The sequence below is a fragment of the Mustela putorius genome, unplaced genomic scaffold, assembly GCF_011764305.1.
Source record: "Mustela putorius furo isolate JIRA1106 unplaced genomic scaffold, ASM1176430v1.1 tig00000596_pilon_pilon_pilon, whole genome shotgun sequence".
Classification (NCBI taxonomy): Eukaryota; Metazoa; Chordata; class Mammalia; order Carnivora; family Mustelidae; genus Mustela; species Mustela putorius.
The window spans coordinates 12,391,007-12,408,780 of NW_025421428.1; the positions used below are offsets into that span (position 1 = coordinate 12,391,007).

Sequence of the window (17,774 nt, forward strand, 5' to 3'; positions counted from 1 at the left end):
GAAGCTGGTGTCATCCTGGTCCTTCTCTTGCTGTTCACTCGAACCGTCTTCACTCTCTGATGCCTTTGACACTTCCTTGTTTTGTAAGGGTTTTGTTACTGAGCAGCGGCTTCAGCCTAGCTCTCCCACATGCCAGCCAGGCAAGCCCCACAGACCTTTCTGGGCCTCAGCTGCTCGTCTGTATCAGGAGGCCACTACTGCCTCCCAGCAGAGCCATCAGGATGGTTAAACTCGGGGCGCCTGGGTGGCTCAGTGGGTTAAAGCTTCTGCCTTCGGCTCAGGTCATGATCCCAGGATCCTGGGATAGAGCTCCGCATCAGGCTCTCTGCTCAGCAGGGAGCCTGCTTCTTCCTCTCTCTGCCTGCTGCTCTGTGATCTCTGTCTGTCAAATAAATAAATAAAATCTTTAAAAAAAAAATAGATGGCTAAATGCATCATGCATCATGCAGCTTCTGGAATCAATGCCCAGAGGTTCTCTCTGACCTCCTCACGCCCCTCCTATTTTGAGGACATTTTAGACCAAATTCCTGAGACCCCTTCTGTCTTCTCCATACGTGGCTGTAAGCAGTGATCCCAGAGGCCGTTCCCTGCTCGCCCACCCTTCCGGCGAGAGCATTATCACCGCGGAACGGGTTAGAATACCAACTCTCAGCCCAACTCCAGACCTAGCGAATCAGACTCTGGGGGCCAGAGCCCAGCACTTTCAGGTGCTAAACTCTCAGACCCACTACGAAAGGTGGGCAGCATTTTGGGGACTCCTAGGTCCTCAGGCAGGGACCACCTGGCCCCAGAGGATTCTGTGATCAGTGCCTACTAACACACAGGCTGCGGGTTACCAATTTACCATGAATGCAAAGCTTCCGGTCTTTCCAACTATTTTCTTTAAATGTCAAATCTATTACTGGAATAAAAATGAAACTTCTTGTAAAAACTCAATCCCTATACTCCTTTCTATAACAACACAGAAAACAAAATTTCCAACTCAACCTCGACTAGTGTTGCTACATAATTATTTTTCAACTTTCCCTGTAAGGCCTGATACAAACACTGATATCCCTTCTAGCCATTCCAAAGAATATGAATTTAAGATCTGGTTAACCTAATTTTCATAAGGAAAACACATTCTGATTGTTGTATGTACATGTTTATTGTTTTTTAAACCAAATTGTCCCAGATTTTGATGCTTCCATGAGTTGAGTGACTGGAACATATGAAGTGGCAGATGCCACAGGGAGAATGGGACCCAAACCAAATTCAGCTGACCCTCCTGTGGCTTCTCTGAGCTTGATCTTGTGTTGGAACAGACCCTAGTTTTGAAATAGCTCTCTCACTGCAAACCAAGACCCTCTCCGACACAAATGTGGAGCTCAGCAGTTGTAAATGAGGCCTCCCCCAGTGTTTTCCCATCCAAACCAGGACACTTTGGGGAGTGACAGGGAGGGTGCTATTAATAACTGTGCCAGGACAGCAGGTGTAAGCCGGAATGCGTGATCGTCACCCCATCTGTCACAGTCCACATGAGCACAGCGATCCTTAAAGTAATTTTCCTCCGGTGTCCAGACAGCTAACCGTGAGCCGAGAATAGAGCTACATTTATTAGCTGCAGAGTCTGCCTCTTCGAGCAAAGGCTAAGTGCTGACTGCAGGGCGGAGGCTGGACCAGTTGCAGGGAGCTCCATGAGAGCAGGAGCCCTGGCTTACTGTCACCATTCCCCAGCATCGACCACCACGGGCGGCAGACAGTACGTGCTCAAGAAACCAGCTGAAAGAATGAATTAATGCTTCCCATTGTATTTCCCTGAATCTCAGATGTGTATCTCTTCACAAATTAACTTCCAAAACCAGGGTGTGCTCTTTCATAATCTACCTTGCTGATGGGAGTTTTCGTTTCCCTCAGAAGTGTTATTAAATGAATAATGTATCTTACAGGTGTTGGTGCCACAGGATCCAAACAACACAGTAACGGCCCATCAACCCAGATTCAAAGAGACACGTTACTGATACTCACGGGACCAGAGACCCTGTCGCAGCAACTCAAGGGGCAGCTCCCAAATGGAGTCTGCCTGGCCTGAAAATTCTTGAAGAAAGCCCTGACCTTGCTTCTCCATAGATTACCCTCCCCTCCCCGTCAAGTCAGTGCTACCCTCTCATGAAAGGGGACAAGAGCCTGGAACCTGCCAAACGGTGCTGGAGTAGACGCCATCTGTGTCGTCAGCCCAGAGTACGTGGCGACAGTGGTAACCAGGCAGGCGGGGATGGAAGCCATGGGCAGTGAGAGTCTTCGTTAAGGGCTGACACGCGCTAAGCACTCGCCATGTGCTGGTCTATAGCACCCACCAGGCTCCAGGGTCCCAGCGGATGTTCAGGCTCCCTGGGCTTCCGCCAGCCACTCTTGGCAGCGGTCTACTCAGACAGACACAGGGAGGGAACAAGAGGTTGCCCAGACAGCACTGGACAGTACTGTCTGTGGGGTCCTTGAAGGAGCCCAGCACAGCTGAGAGATGCAGGTACAAGGCAACGAGACCCACATTCGGTGGGTACAGGACCCAGCCCGGCTTAAAAGCCGCCTGCCCCATAGGAACCAACATCTCATAATCACACAGGTGTCCTCAAGGGACATGCCCAGTTGCAGGAGTCGCTGCGCTCAGGGCAGCCCGAAGTATGGTGTCCCACCAGTTTACAGACTATTTCTAGTTTCTCCCAGCGCAGATGCGATTATGAAACAAGAAGTCATTTTTACCATGAGCACTGTGCCCCCGTAATACAGCTGTCATACACCACAGTGGTTTTAACGTCTTAATTTAAAAAGACATTTAAGATTAAATGATTATGTAAATAAATACTGAGAAATATGTTAACCATGGCCATTTTTTATAAATTGTGGCAAAATTACACACAACATGAAATTTACCATCTTAACCATTTTTTTTTAAATTTAATTTATTGGGGCACCTGGGTGGCTCAGTGGGTTAAAGCCTTTGCCTTCAGCTCAGGTCATGATCCCGAGATCCTGGGACGGAGCCCCACATTGGGCTCTCTGCTCAGCAGGGAGCCTGTGTCCTCCTCTCTCTCTGCCTGTTCTACCTACTTGTGGTCTCTGTCTGTCAAATAAATAAAATCTTAAAAAAAAAAAGATTTAATTTATTTATTTAATGGAGACAGAGAGAGAGAGAGAGAGAGAGTGTGTGTGTGTGTGTGTGTAAGCGCACAGCAGGGGGAGCAGCAGGCAGAGGAAGAGGACAAGCAGGCTTCCTGCCAAGCAGGGAGCCCGATGCGGGACTTGGGACACGATCCCAATCAGGACCCTACCCTGGGATCAGGACCTGAGCTGAAGGCAGATGCTTAATGACTGAGCCACCCAGGCACTCCCCCTTCTTAACCATTTTTAAGTGCACGGTTCAATGATAATAAGTATAATCACACTCCTGCATACTCTCACCACCATCCAGCCACATCATTCTTTTTGTCTTACAAAACTGAACTTAAACACTGTTAACCAGTAATTCCCCATTCTCCCTTCCCCCAGCCCCTGCAACCACCATTCCACTTCCTTCCTGTTTCTATGATTTTGATTACTCTTAGGTATCTTGTACTAGTGGAATCCTACAGAATTTGTCCTTTTGTGACTGGCATATTTCATCTGGCTATAATGTCCTCAAGATTCATTTGTGACGAAACGTGTCAGACTTTCCTTCCTTTCTAAGGCTGGATGATACTGCCTGGTGCACACACCACACTGTATCTATTTATCCGTCAGGGGACACCTGCATTGCTTCCACCTTTGGATGCTGTGAAGCTGGGTGTACGGATGTCTTTCTGAGATCCTTTTATTTCTTTTGGCTACATACTCAGAAGTAGAACTGTTGGATCACATGGTAATTCTATTTTTAATTTCTTGAGGAATTGCCATACTGTTTTCCATAGCAACTGTACCATTTTACACTCCCACCAATAGTGTACAATGGTTCCAATATCTTTCTTTCTTTAACACGCACACACTACTGAAGCGTGGAAGAGCGTGATCTCAGGGCAGGAAAGAGGCGCAGGGAAGCATAAGGAGGCATGATCAAAGATCTGCTCCTGGGGCGCGTGGGTGGCTCAGTCGGTTAAGTATCCAACTCTGGATCTTGGCTCAGGTCTTGATCTCAGGGTTGTGAGTTCAAGTCCCTCCATCCCATTGGGCTCCACTTAAAAAAATCTGTTCCTTAACCCCACAGACCTTCTGAGAAGTTGCAGGCACTCTGTCTTTGGACTTCTGATCGGAGAGGACGGAAGAGAAGGCAGCTGTCCACTGGTGCTCATCTCCGCTGGTCGAAGTTTGCCTCAAAGAGTTTTAAGTCCCTGGCACTTCCAGGTCGTGCAGGCTGGGCAGATTTCTACGGTCTCGCAGGCTGCAGCAGTAGAGAGAAGCCCGGGAGAGGGGCCGGGGGAACACCGTGCGCAGCTGGCTGGCCCCCCGACAGAACTGATCTGGGGAGCAATGTCCGGATTAGACGACAGGTAAGCCTGACAGGATCTGGAGTTGCGCACAGAGATGTCCAATATAAACTCTATTCGGGTAAGGAAGAACCACTCGGATGGAATGAGCCAGACAACTTCTTTCCTCAATGACTGTCCCTGAGCTGGGATGGGTTCATGAGGCTCTAGTCAGTAACTCGGTCCCTACCTCTCCTCCACGCCATCTCGGAGCCCCCCCTCTCCGTGTGGTCTCTGTTATCTCTGCGGCCACAATGCCCCATGGAGGACGAAACTGGAGTGCCAGGGCACCTTGGACCCGAGGTAGGAGGGGTCTCAGGGAGTCCCGGAGTCAGGGTCAGAGGTCCGCCTCTGGAGCTGTGCATGTGGAAGGATGGTGGCCCACCCCAACGGCTCGTTTCTACACATCCTCACCAACACTTGTTATTTCCTGTTTGCTTTTTTTTTCTTTTGAAAGTGGGTGTGAGATGGTATCTGTGGTTTTGATCTACAGGTCCCTCATGACTGATGATGTTGAGCACCTTTTCAAGTGCTTACTGGCACTGGCCATTCGTGTGTCTTCTTTGGAGAGATCTACTCACGTTTTTTAATTGGGTTGCTTGATTTTTGTGGGTCAAATGTCATCTTTATCTATTTTCAAAAAACAGAGCTAGTTAATCAAGGTCAAATTTTAAGTAGATAAACACTGACTATGTGCATTCAATGGAATACTACTCAGCCATAAAAAGGAATAAACTGAGGAAAACAACTTCATGAATCTCAAAGGCACTACACTGAGTAAAAGAAGCTGATCTCCAAAGTTACATACAATGTAACATTCTGGAAAAGGCAAAACTAAAGGACTGGCAGGGGCACCTGGGTGGCTCTGTCAGTTGGGAGGCTGCTTTCAGCTAGGGTCATGATCGTGGGGTCCTGGGACTGAGCCCCACGTTAGGTGCCTTGCTCGTCAGGAAGCCTGCTCCTTCCTCTCCCTCTGCTTACTGCTCCCCCTGTTTGTGCTCTCTGTGTCCAATAAATAATAAAATCTTAAACAACAACAACAAAACCATACAGATGTAAAACAGACTGATGGTTGCTGGCAGTCAGGGGTGGGGGAGAAGGGTCTGACCACGGAGGGACAGCAAGATGGAACGGGTCTCAACCTTGATCGTGGCGGTGGTTACACAGACGGGGAGGGATCTCGGCAAACTGTACCCCCTTTAAAAGAAGGCCCGTTTAACTGCATGTAAATTAAGAAGTTGTCGCGCAGAGGGCAAAAGGGTTTGTCCTACCCACACAGATGTTATGCTAAAGCAGCTTACAGGCACCATCTCACGGAACCCTCACAAACCCCTGGGACTGTGTCATTATTAATGGTCACCTGAACCCAGGTCTGACCGCCCCAGAAGAACTAAGCCCTGATTACTTTGGACACATGAAACCCCACGTGAGCTCTTCAAGGCGGGGAGCAGCTGCTGGCTATGATTTCTCCTACAGTGGCAGCAAGTTAGCGCGGGTAGAACCATGGTAGAACCTGGGGCAACCCTTTTGCCCCTGGGACCGGGCCTACACACCTTCTGCCAGATCCTTAGCAGGACTCAATGATCTTAAAAAATTGGGGAATCACCACTCCATTTCCAAGTTCCAGGAAGGGATGCTCCACAGGGCACAGCAGGCGCGTGGCAGAGAGAACTCGGGCCAGTTCTCTCTCCATCGCCCAAAGACGCCACAGCTCCAGGCGTTCCTAGTGATGTGCTCCCCACAGAGGTTTCGGCGTTTCGGTCGCACAATTTCCTCACTGGAAGGTGCATTTCACCTGCCAAGCTGGAGCCAGGGAACTTGGGGCTTCCCGGCGACACAGGGCTGAATGTGCTTCAGGTCCCCAGCCCAATTACTATCTTGGTCAAATCTAAAAACTGCATTTTACAACCTTGCACATTTAAGGTAATTAATAGAGACAGCTCCCGATGAATAGAAAAAACAAGGAGAGATCATGCAGGAAACGATGCTTTTGATCTGCGCCTTCGGTTTTCTGATGAGCTCAGAGAATTAATATTTGTAAGGCACTCCTGACAAGCTGGGGCAGGAGCACAGATTAGTGTGGTTACGCTAATTAAGTGAGAGGTCCTGTAGCTCCAGGACCCAGTGATTAAAGAAAGTGAAAAGGGTTGACTGGTCTCTGGGCTCTTTGTAAACAGCCCCGTGCTGGGAGCGAGCTGTGCTGACAAACCTGCACAGAGACGACCCACATTCCCTCTCACCTGTCACAGGCGCCCAGGGGAACACGGGGGAGGGAGGACTCAGAACAATACACGAGGATTTCTCAATTCATCCTCATTGCGAAAATTTATCAAGGAGGAAAAATAAAGGGTATGAAATCACCTGCTTGCGGCATTCGGCACAATTTGCAAGCGACTTGTACAAGGGGGCCTTGAATGGCGTGCGGCATTTTAACCGGCTCAAGACAAGAGCACCATACTGTGACCATTTCACCTTCAAAGCTGAACGAAGACGGTTTAATGACCCTTGAGCGTCACCTCTGCAAGGAGAAACTGAGGTGGGGTCTCTTGGGATGAAGCAAAGCTACACCTGCAGGTCATTAGCGGGGCTCTGACCCCGAGAAAAGCTCCCACCCCTGACGCTGGCCTGTTCCTTCTAGACAGAGGTAGGAACATTATCAGATCTTCCTCAATCTACCCACATGTGCTGGGGCCACGTGCGGCTGAAATGAAACCCCGTCTACTCCTCCTTGAATGACCTTTTTGGAGGTTTATTTCTTAGTTATGAAAACCTATTCCCTGGAATTCAGCTTCCCCAAATGTAAAAAAAGAGAGAGAGAGAGAGAAACCCTAGGAGGAAATACCTCAACAGCCAAAGACCTCCCCTTCTTCTGTGAACGTGGAGGTCTGAATGTCACTTACATATGACCTTTTTCAAAGAAACTGTCATTTTAAAGCACAAGGAGCTATTAGGGCAGAACAAAAGCTAATAATGTTCTCTAGCACTTACGTGTCAAGATTCCGTTAATATGCTTTACGTCCATCATCTCATCTAATGCTCCCTCAAGACCGTAAGGCAGGCATGTTGATGTCTGTCTTCATTTCACAGATGACGGAACGGAGACTTACACAGGCAAAGTGACTGTCTAAGATCCCACCACCGCCCTACGGGAGAGCTAGATGCCAACCCGCAGGTGTGGGACCGGGAGGCCCAGGCTCCCCCCACCCTTCCATACTGAGTCCAGCCTCTCTCTCTCTGCAGGTGGGGAGCCTGAGAGCTCAGAGGTGCACCGATCGGGGCTGGCATGCAGAGCCAGGGTCCACGAGGCAGGTCTTCCAACCTCTGGCCCAGGCCCACAATGCTTCCCACAAGTACGAAAGCCTAAATCAAAAGTCTCCTGCACACAGCACAGGTGGCAGTCAGACTGTCAAACCCCTAACGGGCAACAGATGTCTCTGATCTTCTCAATACCCCGCACTGCCCCGGCGGACGACTTGGCACCCAGTGAGCACTGAGCCATTGACGCCGAGACGGGTGGACGGTGGGTTGGAGCTATTCTAGGTAAGGGGCTGTCCCCACTGCACACATCCAAAGCAGATTCCCGTACAATCTTTTCTGCAAATTCACTTTTTAAGTCACCTCTGAGAAACCAGAAGCTGCTTCAAAACCCTGCAGACAGATGCTGACACACCTGCACGGTTCTCAGAGAGGCTGGAAAGACCCAGGGGACGCCAAACAAAAGTTCCAGAGGGTGGCCCCACGCCAGCCTCCTGGTGGCCCTGGAGAGGACCCGCACTAAAGGTCCACGGAGCACACGCAGAGGAGGAGGGGAAGACAAGCAGTGCGAGAAACCCGGAGTCCCCAACCCGCTCAGCCTGTCACTCAGCACGTGACCTCAGCCAGTCACTTCTTGCCCTGCCGTCTCCCTTTCTTCAACTGGCAAATGGACACGATACCTGCCATTCTGCTCTTTGTAAGAACAGAATAACAAATCCACGCGCTCTCTGAAGGGAGAGCTCTTTGCCCAGTGCCCCGCACACACGGATCCGGCAGCTGTGGGCTGTCGTCCACGAGCACGAGGGACCCCAGAACGCTATCGCAACCAAATAAACAACAAAACCCAAAACAAAAGCAAACAAACAAAAAATGCTCACGTCTTCAGAAGTGTTCTGAAAGCTATAAAGGGTTATGAAATTTTTATTGTGATGACAGTTAAGTGCCTCGCAGTATCTGTATCGCTAAAAACCGACAAAACAACCCAATATGTCCAACTCCCCCCTTTACAGTGCAGACGGGGCCCACATGGCATCAGCACTGGAAACTGCTCTCAGCTGGGTTCGCCTGCCCAATCCGGTTACATCAGGGGCGCCAGAGGCTCGGGAAGAGTAAACCAGCTGCCCCAGGTCACCCGGCATGAAGCCGGGCTACCCGGCCCCCTCGGGAGCTGGAGCACGGAAGCCGGGACTGCAGTCTCTTCCAGCAACCCCACCAGCCTTATCTAGTGGCCCTTCTGGCGCAGCGACTGGCTCAGCAGCACAGGAGTCCCTGGAAATGTGGAGGCTCTTTTCTTTTCTTTTCTTTTGGGAGGCTCTTTTCTACCCAAGTCACAGCAGTCAGGAGAATCGTGTCCCCACAGCCAATGAAAACACAGATAAATGGGAAGCAGTCCTGTGGGCTGAGGTCCTGCCGCGGCCCCCACTCTGCATGGGACGTGGGGCAAATCTCAGCTATTCTCCTCCTCTGGACCCCACACACAAAAGGAAAGCTCTGTGTGTCTCAGTGTCCTCTGCAGAATGAGAAGCTCCTCCTTGCGGATAAATGCGACCGAGTGTGTAACACACGCAGCACAGAGCCTGGGACCAGCATCGCGGTAAGTGCGCAGGGAAAGTGAGCTGCTGCTGTCACCCGCGTTCATCACCAAGAGGAGGAGCTGAGGGCAGCCCGTCCACGACGCACGTACAACCCCCTCTCCACGCACAGGCAGCCGCGTGAAGGAGAGGGCACACGTGGGCATCCAGAGCCAGCAGTGAGCACAGCCACTGCCACCAAACAAGTTCTGGAGTTTCTGTTTGCCTGTTTGGGGCCAACTACATGGCACTTGGGACCCAGCCTGTCCCACGGTCCAGTGGGCTTCTGCTGTGGCACATCTGCACAGGCCTTCTCCGCGAGGCAGGCGGCGTCCGTCGCCGGCTCAGGGAGGCCGCGGGCGGGCTGCCTTCCTCAGCACTGGGGCGTGCGGCTCGCGGCCACGTTTCTCAAGCCCACGCTGATGGCACACATTTTTGAAAAGCCAGAAAGCAAATGCCTGAACGCCACACCCTCGTCTCCCGGCTTGGGAGGCAGCGCCCGCCACCCGGCACTCGACACCTCCGTGTCTCCTGTGCTTTAAAAGCGGGGCAGTCTCCTGATCGCAAAACTTAATTGGCAGTAAAAGGACTGTGGGGCCAGCAAGCGAGTGAAAAGCAAGGGGAAAGGTCACCCGCGTGGAACCGCTGAGAACGGAGGGTCTGAGCTGCTGAGAGGCAGTCCCCGGATTTTAGGAAGATGCATCCGGACCGCCAGCCAGGGCTCCGGTTCAGAGAACCATCACTGTCTTCTGAACCACAGCCTGGAAGAAAACCATGCAGAGAAAGAGGACCGGTGGCCATCGGATAGCAGACTTCCAGTCCAGCAGGGAAGTCTCTCCACTACGCCTTCGCCCACAGAGGAGGAGAGGGCGCGAGAGACTCTGCCAAAGCCCCATGCCAAAGAAGCGACGGGAGCGGGACACGCGGCCAGCCCACCTCCCCTCCCCCTCAGGGAGCGGGCTCCGGAACCAGAGCGGGTGGTGCGGGCGGTGCGGGCAGCCTGTCCTAGATAACATGCAGAGGCCAAGTGACAAAGACAAGCAGGCACAGAGCCTCTGACCGGGGCCTGGCCATGGCCAGCAGGCTGAGCGGGACCCGCATAAACCAGGGGCCGGTAAACGGAAGGGGGAGTCGTGATGGGTCGGTGAGCACGCTGCCAGAGAGCACCTTGGCCCCGTGTGTCCTGCAGACCCGCGTCTAGGAGTCAGCCAAGTGTGGCTCAGTCTCTCGCCACACACCGCAGAGCTTTCTCAACCATGTTCTGGGACTCTGATCTCAGCACCACCATGACAGCTCTGAGGAAACTACAGTTAAACAGCCGTCGACGTACATGGTTAACACAAACCCCCAACTATTAGCAGATCCCTGCCAGATTACTGGTCCTACTAATCCCCCAAGAAACATCCTAACTGGAAACTCAAAGCCCAGAAGAAGCTCCACTTAAAAGTAATTTTGAAATGCCAGGCTGGCTCAGCTGGTGGAGCATGTGACTCCTGATCTCGGGGTTGAGTTCGAGCCCCACAGTGGGTGGAGATGATCTAAAAATAAAATCTTGGGGCGCCTGGGTGGCTCAGTAGGTTCAAGCCTCTGCCTTCGGCTCAGGTCATGATCTCAGGGTCCTGGGATCAAGCCCCGCGTTGGGCTCTCTGCTCAGCAGGGAGCCTGCTTCCCTCTCTCTCTCTCTCTCTCTCTCTGCTTGCCTCTCTTAAAAAAAAAAAAAAAGACTACTTCTGAGACTTGGAATCAGAGACCTAAGTTCATTCTAGGATAGTATCACCTCAACTCATTCATCGTTCTAGCAAGTAGTTACTGAGCACCTCCTACATTCCAGGCACAGCCATGCAAGCCCGTGGTGGACCAGACAGGTACATTCCCTCAAGAAGCTAATAGTCAAGTCAAGCTCTCTGTTGATTTTTAACTTTCAGGAAGGAAAGCGAAGCTCTGGTTTCTGAATGAGCTGAACAATACCATTCTACCCAAGTGCTTATCTGGGGCCTTCCCATGGGACTCAGGATCTGCCAGAGGAAGAGACGGCACCAGGCGTCCAGAGGAAGCTGGTTTCGGTAGAGGAGGCCGCGCACATGCAGGAGGCGGGTTTTCACACTGTTCGGCGGAGGACCAAGGAGGCTCCTCGGAGGCCGTGGCTGAGCAGGAAGGATTCACTGTCCTCAAAGTGGCTCCCCATTACCCACTATCTAATGGCCCTCTTATGTACAGAAGAGGACCTGCTGCTTTCAAGCAAAACAAGGAAGCACTAACTCGAGTCCACCCCTTCCGAGCGCTGACCGAGAAAATGAGACCCAGAAAAGGAAAAGGGTTCCCCAAGGTCACGATGACGGGCCTCAGATTTTTAGTCAAACGGCCTGGAACAAAGAGCCAGCAACGAAGATGACAGATCCCTTAATAATTCCCAAACTGCAGGTTTTGTTTTTTAACCATAAAAGAGGCTTTGGGGCAAGGTGAGTGACAAAGCAGAGGAACACCTGTCCCAGCAGCACGGCGCCCGGAGGCTTCCCGGGCGGGGCTGCCGGGCCCGCTGCGCTTTACAGTGCGTCATCTTATTATGGCAACGGGGAACACATCCAGCTGGCCCGGGGTAAGACCGGCCCCATGCTCAAGACATTCTCCAAGCCGGGCTAATTTGGGAAAGGATTCTTCTGCAAGCTCACACATGACTCATCTTTCTAGGCCTCCTATCAGGTCTGTCGGCTGCAAGGAATCCCATTCAAACCACCGCTGCCAACAGCTGCTCAGGAGACCAGGAAACCTTTGGGGTTCCTGTGGCTAATTCTGTGCCGCGCCGGCCACATCGTGCTACTCATCTCCTCACAGGACTGCCAATGCTGCCGGTACCGTCGGTCTGATGTGCACCCTGGAGACTGCACTGGGCCTGCCTTCATTTAACCGAGGGGCCCCCACTTTGGTAAGATCAGAAAAGAAATGCAGAAACATGAACAAGAATCGAGATGGAGGGGCACCTGGGTGGCTCAGTGGGTTAAGCCGCTGCCTTCGGCTCAGGTCATGATCTCGGGGTCCTGGGATCGAGTCCCGCGTTGGGCTCTCTGCTCAGCAGGGAGTCTGCTTCTCTCTCTCTCTCTCTGCCTGCCTCTCTGCCTACTTGTGATCTCTCTGCCCAATAAATAAATAAATAAATATTTAAAAAAAAAGAATCGAGATGGAAAGCTGCTGTGTGTCCAGCACCACAGAGGCTCTAAGTGGTGCTCCGTGAAGGCAGAAAGGTGACCGGAGGCCCCGCCCCACTTCACCACAATGGAGCTGCCACCCCCTGCAAGTGGCCAAGGCCGCCCCGATCTCAGCTGCCCTCAGGTGCAGAATGGATATGCCCGGCCCTGACCCCACCCCGGGACGGTCCTGAAGAAGGCGGGAACTGAGGCGCGCTCTCGATGCGTTCTCAAAAACCATGGGACGCCGCAGAAATGCGTGAGCCCATTCTGATGTTCCTTTTGGACTGTGACCCTGGAAGGGCCAGCCTCCTGCGGACTCTGTGCCACTCTGAGGCGTCACAGTGTTTGCCAACAAGGAGGGACTCCGTGTAAGTGTGGCCCGTGTGAGTAAATGAAGGACGATCGGGGCCATAAAAACGTTGTATTTGTTGACTGGATTCATTTTGACCACAGAGACTGTTAATTGGGCGGGGGGGGGGGTTAGTGTTAAATTTGAAAGAAGTTTAAAATGGATCAAAATACAGGGACTACTGGGGGCACCTGGATGGCTCAGTGGGTTAAAGCCTCTGCCTTCGGCTCAGGTCATGATCTCAGAGCCTGCTTCCTCCTCTCTCTCTGCCTGCCTCTCTGCCTACCTGTGATCTCTCTCTGTCAAATAAATAAATAAACTCTTAAAAAAAAAAAAAGTACAGTGACTACTGATCTGCAAGGACTCTTTCCTTGGCCGAAAAAGCCTATAGCCTCATGCGACAGTACCTGCATTTTTCTCTGTTCTGACAAAATACACAACTGAAAGTTACTGTGAATGCAGTCAGCAGGCAATTTTCTTTTTAATAAAAGCCTCTTCACATACATACACTTGAGTCTGAGACACCAAAGTTATTCTGTCCTCCGGCAGTGCACGGGTGAGCCTGCCGCATCAGCCCCAGTGAACAGCTCGGGGGCACGGGGACCGAACGGGCCAGGGGTTTGCGGAGTGATAAAACTCCTAGACAGACAGGTCTACTGGGAACACAGGCCAGGGAAAGAGAATCTAAGAAAAACAAAAAACCAAAAACACCTGCACAATGTCCATCTTCAGGATGTCTGTTTTGGCTGCCCCCGTAAGAAGAAGGTAAGGCCCAGGAGGCAGCTATCTCTGTTGTACTCCAAGGGTACTCCAGGCCCTCAGGAGATGCTGGATGAAGTATCTGATGAAGGGATGAATGTGCGAAGCAGCAAGAGACTGAAGAGCTCAGGGAGGAGAACGGAAGCCGCTCTCTTCCCCACCCCTCCTGGCCCTGCTAACTCGACTCCACCTCCAAGGCTCACCTTGAATCTCAGTTCCTCACAGAGCCGGCTCCCTGACCCCTCCCGGCACCGTAAGTCCTATGGGACCGTTCCTAAGTTCCCCAGGACTCCCCACTGCCAGAGCCGGTGCCCGGGCTACACTGTGATGTCTGCCGAATTCAATGCCACATCCCCAGAGCCTGGTGCGGAGCCTGATGGAGCCCGTTAGTGCTGAATGGAGGGACTGAGGAATGAATCGGTGAAGGAATGGGGCAAGGACTTCAAAGTCCAGAGGAAAAGCAAACAGACACAAATGGCTTCTCCAAGGAAGGGGATGTAGACTCAAATGTCAACAGCCCAAGTGGGAAGAGCACCCTATCCCCTCCCCACCCACGGGGCCTTGTAGGAAACAAGGCCTCAGAGGTACAAGGGCGTTTTAACTTTTCAAGAGAACCAAAAATCTGAGATATAGGGGTGATTTCCTGATTTTTAAATACTGACCACCAAGTCTCCTTTGTTCAACAGGTGTGGATCGAATACAACACATCTACGGATTGAACCCACCAGCATTTAAAGAGGCATTTAAGGGGCGCCTGGGTGGCTCAGTGGGTTAAGGCCTCTGCCCTAGGCTCAGGTCATGATCCTGGGGTCCTGGGATGGAGCCTCACATCGGGGCACTGTGCTCAGCAGGGAGCCTGCTTCCTCCTCTCTCTCTCTCTGCCTGCCTCTCTGCCTACTTGTGATCTCTGTCAAATAAATAAATAAAGAGGCATTTAGGCTCCAGAAACACTAGGGAACATCAGTAGTGCATAGGCGACGTGTCTCTTAGAAGCACGGACAAAATGTACCTGTGTGCGCGACCAGAACCAGTCACTGACTCCTCTAAAGCAGCCTCTGGAGCAGCTACACACATCTCCTGCCAGCGTGGTCTTTCAAAACAGGTCCCTCTTAGCTCCTAGTGAAGAGCCTCTTCTCTTTGCCAGGCCCACCCACAAGCTCACCCCAGGGAGCTCCCTGAACTATCAACCTCCACGCCAGGCTTCTTCCTGGGTCCTCCTCTTCCTCTAAGCCTCACTGGACAGGTCCCAACCAGCCAGCAAGCTGACCCTCTGCTGCCATCTGGAACCCAGACTGCCTTGATCCCAGGTGAGGCCTGGAGCAGAGATGACCAGGGAAGCATGAACTGAGGTTGCCTTTCTGTGTTCCTAAGAAACTCGGCAGAAGGTGGCATGGAAGCCCCCTCCCGCAGCCAGGCACCGCGCGTACTGAAGAGCAGCAGAACAGACTCAAGAAAACCTCGCCCAGAGGCCGACAACGACTGCTTCCTGGGCGTCAGGCTCTGTAGCTTACCAGAGACTGCTCACTTGCTAACAGGAGTCCCCGCTTCGCCCAAGGACCTTTCCTTTGAATGAGATACTCTGCTGGTGACTTAAGAGGAGCAGGTCCGCTAGAAAACTTCAACAGAAATCTCGTTGAAGTGCAAAGGGAAATCCACCTACAAGGACCAGCAGAAACACCAGGAAGAGGTACCCTTTGTTCCAGGAGTGTCCTGGAACGTTGTCCCCTGACCACGCTGTGTGTGGATCACCGCCAAAGGCCTTATACCACAAGGACCGACTTCTTGCCAGCCTCAGAGCTTGCTTGCCCTGCTGCCTCTCACCCAGTGGGTCGGCCTCCTGAGTTTCCCACAGCCCCTGGTCAGCTCCTTTGAGTCTACCCTCTCCGCACTCCACCCGGGGACCCCCTACCCTCTCTTTGGAGCCTAACCACAAAGGGCCTCCCCCTTGCCCCGCCAGTGAAGCCCCCCTTTCCTGTGCCCAGGCCCAGCCCCCTGTCACAGGGCATTTCTGCTGGCCTGGGCGTAGGATGTTAGGCTAGGTCCGGCCCTCCTGGCCTCAGACAAGCCTCTCTGAAGCAGGCACTTATGGTGTTTGCATCTGCTGCAGCCCCGGCAGAAGGAGGTGCCTGAAGAAGGCCACGGGAGAGCCTCTGCTGCAGTGCACTGGCCTCGGGCCTCCCTGCTCCAGGTGAGGCGGAACACAAATGAAAACTCGTCTCATCCGAGCGCGCGGAGCTGCGCCAAACGGCTCATGGGATGACAGGTGCTTTTCAGCTCGCTTTTGACTTTGCCACAACGTTCACGTTTTTGGTAAGAAATGTATCCTTAGAATCAAAGAAAACCCCATTAACGTTATATGTAAAATAATCCAACTTGCCCAACAGTACCCTTCAGAGATGCTATTCACGGAGTTTCCGAGAAATGCTGCCCAAATTAACCCAAGATATTTCTGGGTTGGCACGTGGGCAGAGAGGCAGCTCGTGGTCACCGGGCATGGCCCTGAGCGAAAAGCTGAGAAAAAGACCCAAGAACCCGCCCTGAAGCCCTCGGCCCTGCCCCTGAGGAAGGGAGCCAGGCTTCCAGCCCCTCGGCCTGCTGCCGGCCTGCTGCCCTCTCGCTGGGTAGCCTGCAGGAACTCACTGCCCCTGCCGCGGAGCACGTAAAACCAGGCTCAAACCCTCTCCTACCCAGAACCTCCAAGGATTTACCAGGCGACACACATAAGGTGCTCAGCACCGCGCCGGATATACAGAAAACCCTCAGTAAAGGCAACAGAAATTTCCTTCCTGTGCTGAATCCGACCACAGCCGGCAAGTCCCCACCGCCTTCTGAGTCCGGCCCCGGGGCCCATCTCAGAATAGTATCCCGGTTCCACCTGGGACGCGCGCGAGCAACTTCCCAAACCAATGCCACCTGCCCCCACCCCCTGCAGCCCCCCATGGGCGCCGAGCTAAGCCGGCGCCCATGACAAGCAACGGGTGTCCCCCCACCCTCTCCCCGGCCCAGGAGCCCTGGCCCGCCCGCCCGCCCGCCTCCCGGGACCCAGGGATGCACCCTGCGGGGTGTCGCCGGCGAGAGACGCCCCGGGCCCCGCGGGAGGCATCCGCCCTCGCGGAGCCTTTGGGGACTCCACTCCCAGCACGGGCTTTCCGAGCTGGTAATCGGAAGGCAGCTCTCCGAGATTTCTAGGAACACACAAAGAGACGAGGCTGTCCTCGCCCCCAAAGCCGCAGGCTCCCCGGGGCCCGGCTTGCGGAGCCCGGCTCGACGCCGCAGGGGAAGGCGAGCGAGCCCCGAAGGCGCCCAGGCACATCCCGCCCGCTTCCCTCCGCCGCCAGCCCAGGGGCTCCTCCCGGCTACACGGGCGCGGCCGAAGTGACACCTCGTCGGGCTCAGCTCGGGCCACCGGGCACGGCAGCCGCGCGGCCGGACTCCCGCCCGCCGCCCCGCGGGACCGAGCCCGCCGCCCCGCCGCCCCGCCGCCCGGCCGCCCCGCCGCCCCGCCGCCCCGCCGGCCCGGGAGCGCGAGCAGGCCGGCGCGCCGAGGCGAGGCGGCCGCGGCGGGGCCCCAGGCCTGGGCGGCGGCTCGTCCCCGCCGCCCGCGCGCCCCCAGGCCCGCCCCGCCCGCGGCCCGCGCTCACCTGCTTTCTCGAGCTTGCCGGACATTTCCGGGCTGCGCCGGAGGCCGAGGCCGCCGCTCATGGGGCCCGGGCCGGGCCGCTGCGGGGCCCCAGGCCGGCGCGGCCGCCGCTCGCCTCGGCCCTGGCTCGCCGCGCCTCAGACCCGCGCCGGCATGGCGGGCTCCGCGGGCCGCGGCCTGTGCGCTCGGCCAGCGGCGCTCCCGCCCGCCCGGGGCCGCTGCTCCCGCCGCCCGCCGCCCGCCGCCGCCGCCGCTCCGCCTCCTCCTCCTCCTCCGCCGCCGCCGCCGCTTCCCCGGGGCCCGCGAGCCGGCCGCAGCGCCGCCGCCGCTGCCGCTGCCGCCGCTGCCGCCGCCCGCTTCGGCCGCCTCGGCCGCGGCCAGAGCGCCACCTGCCGGGCGCCCGCCACGCCGCCGCGAGCCCAGCGCCCCCTGCCGGCCCGGAGCCGATCGGGAGCCCGCCGCCCCTCCTGCCCCGGGTCTGGGACGCAGCGCCCCCTGTCGGCCCGGAGTCTCCACGCCCGGGCGAGGGAACTGACCCGC

At 54.6% G+C, this 17,774-nt stretch overlaps 1 protein-coding gene across 4 annotated transcripts in view; it reads right to left on the bottom strand.

The window, feature by feature from the left end:
- RAPGEF1 (Rap guanine nucleotide exchange factor 1) overlaps window positions 1-17,480 on the bottom strand; it is a 134,268-nt gene extending 116,788 nt beyond the window's left edge. For 2 of the 4 annotated variants that reach the window (XM_045082629.1, XM_045082628.1), the window contains exon 1: window positions 17,236-17,480. In XM_045082629.1, coding sequence (XP_044938564.1) covers window positions 17,236-17,296 — 61 coding nt within the window. In that variant the 5' untranslated portion in view covers window positions 17,297-17,480. The remainder of the gene's footprint in view (window positions 1-17,235) is intronic. The other 2 variants (XM_045082633.1, XM_045082630.1) reach the window with 1 other exon arrangement.
- Between the last annotated feature and the right edge of the window lie 294 nt (window positions 17,481-17,774).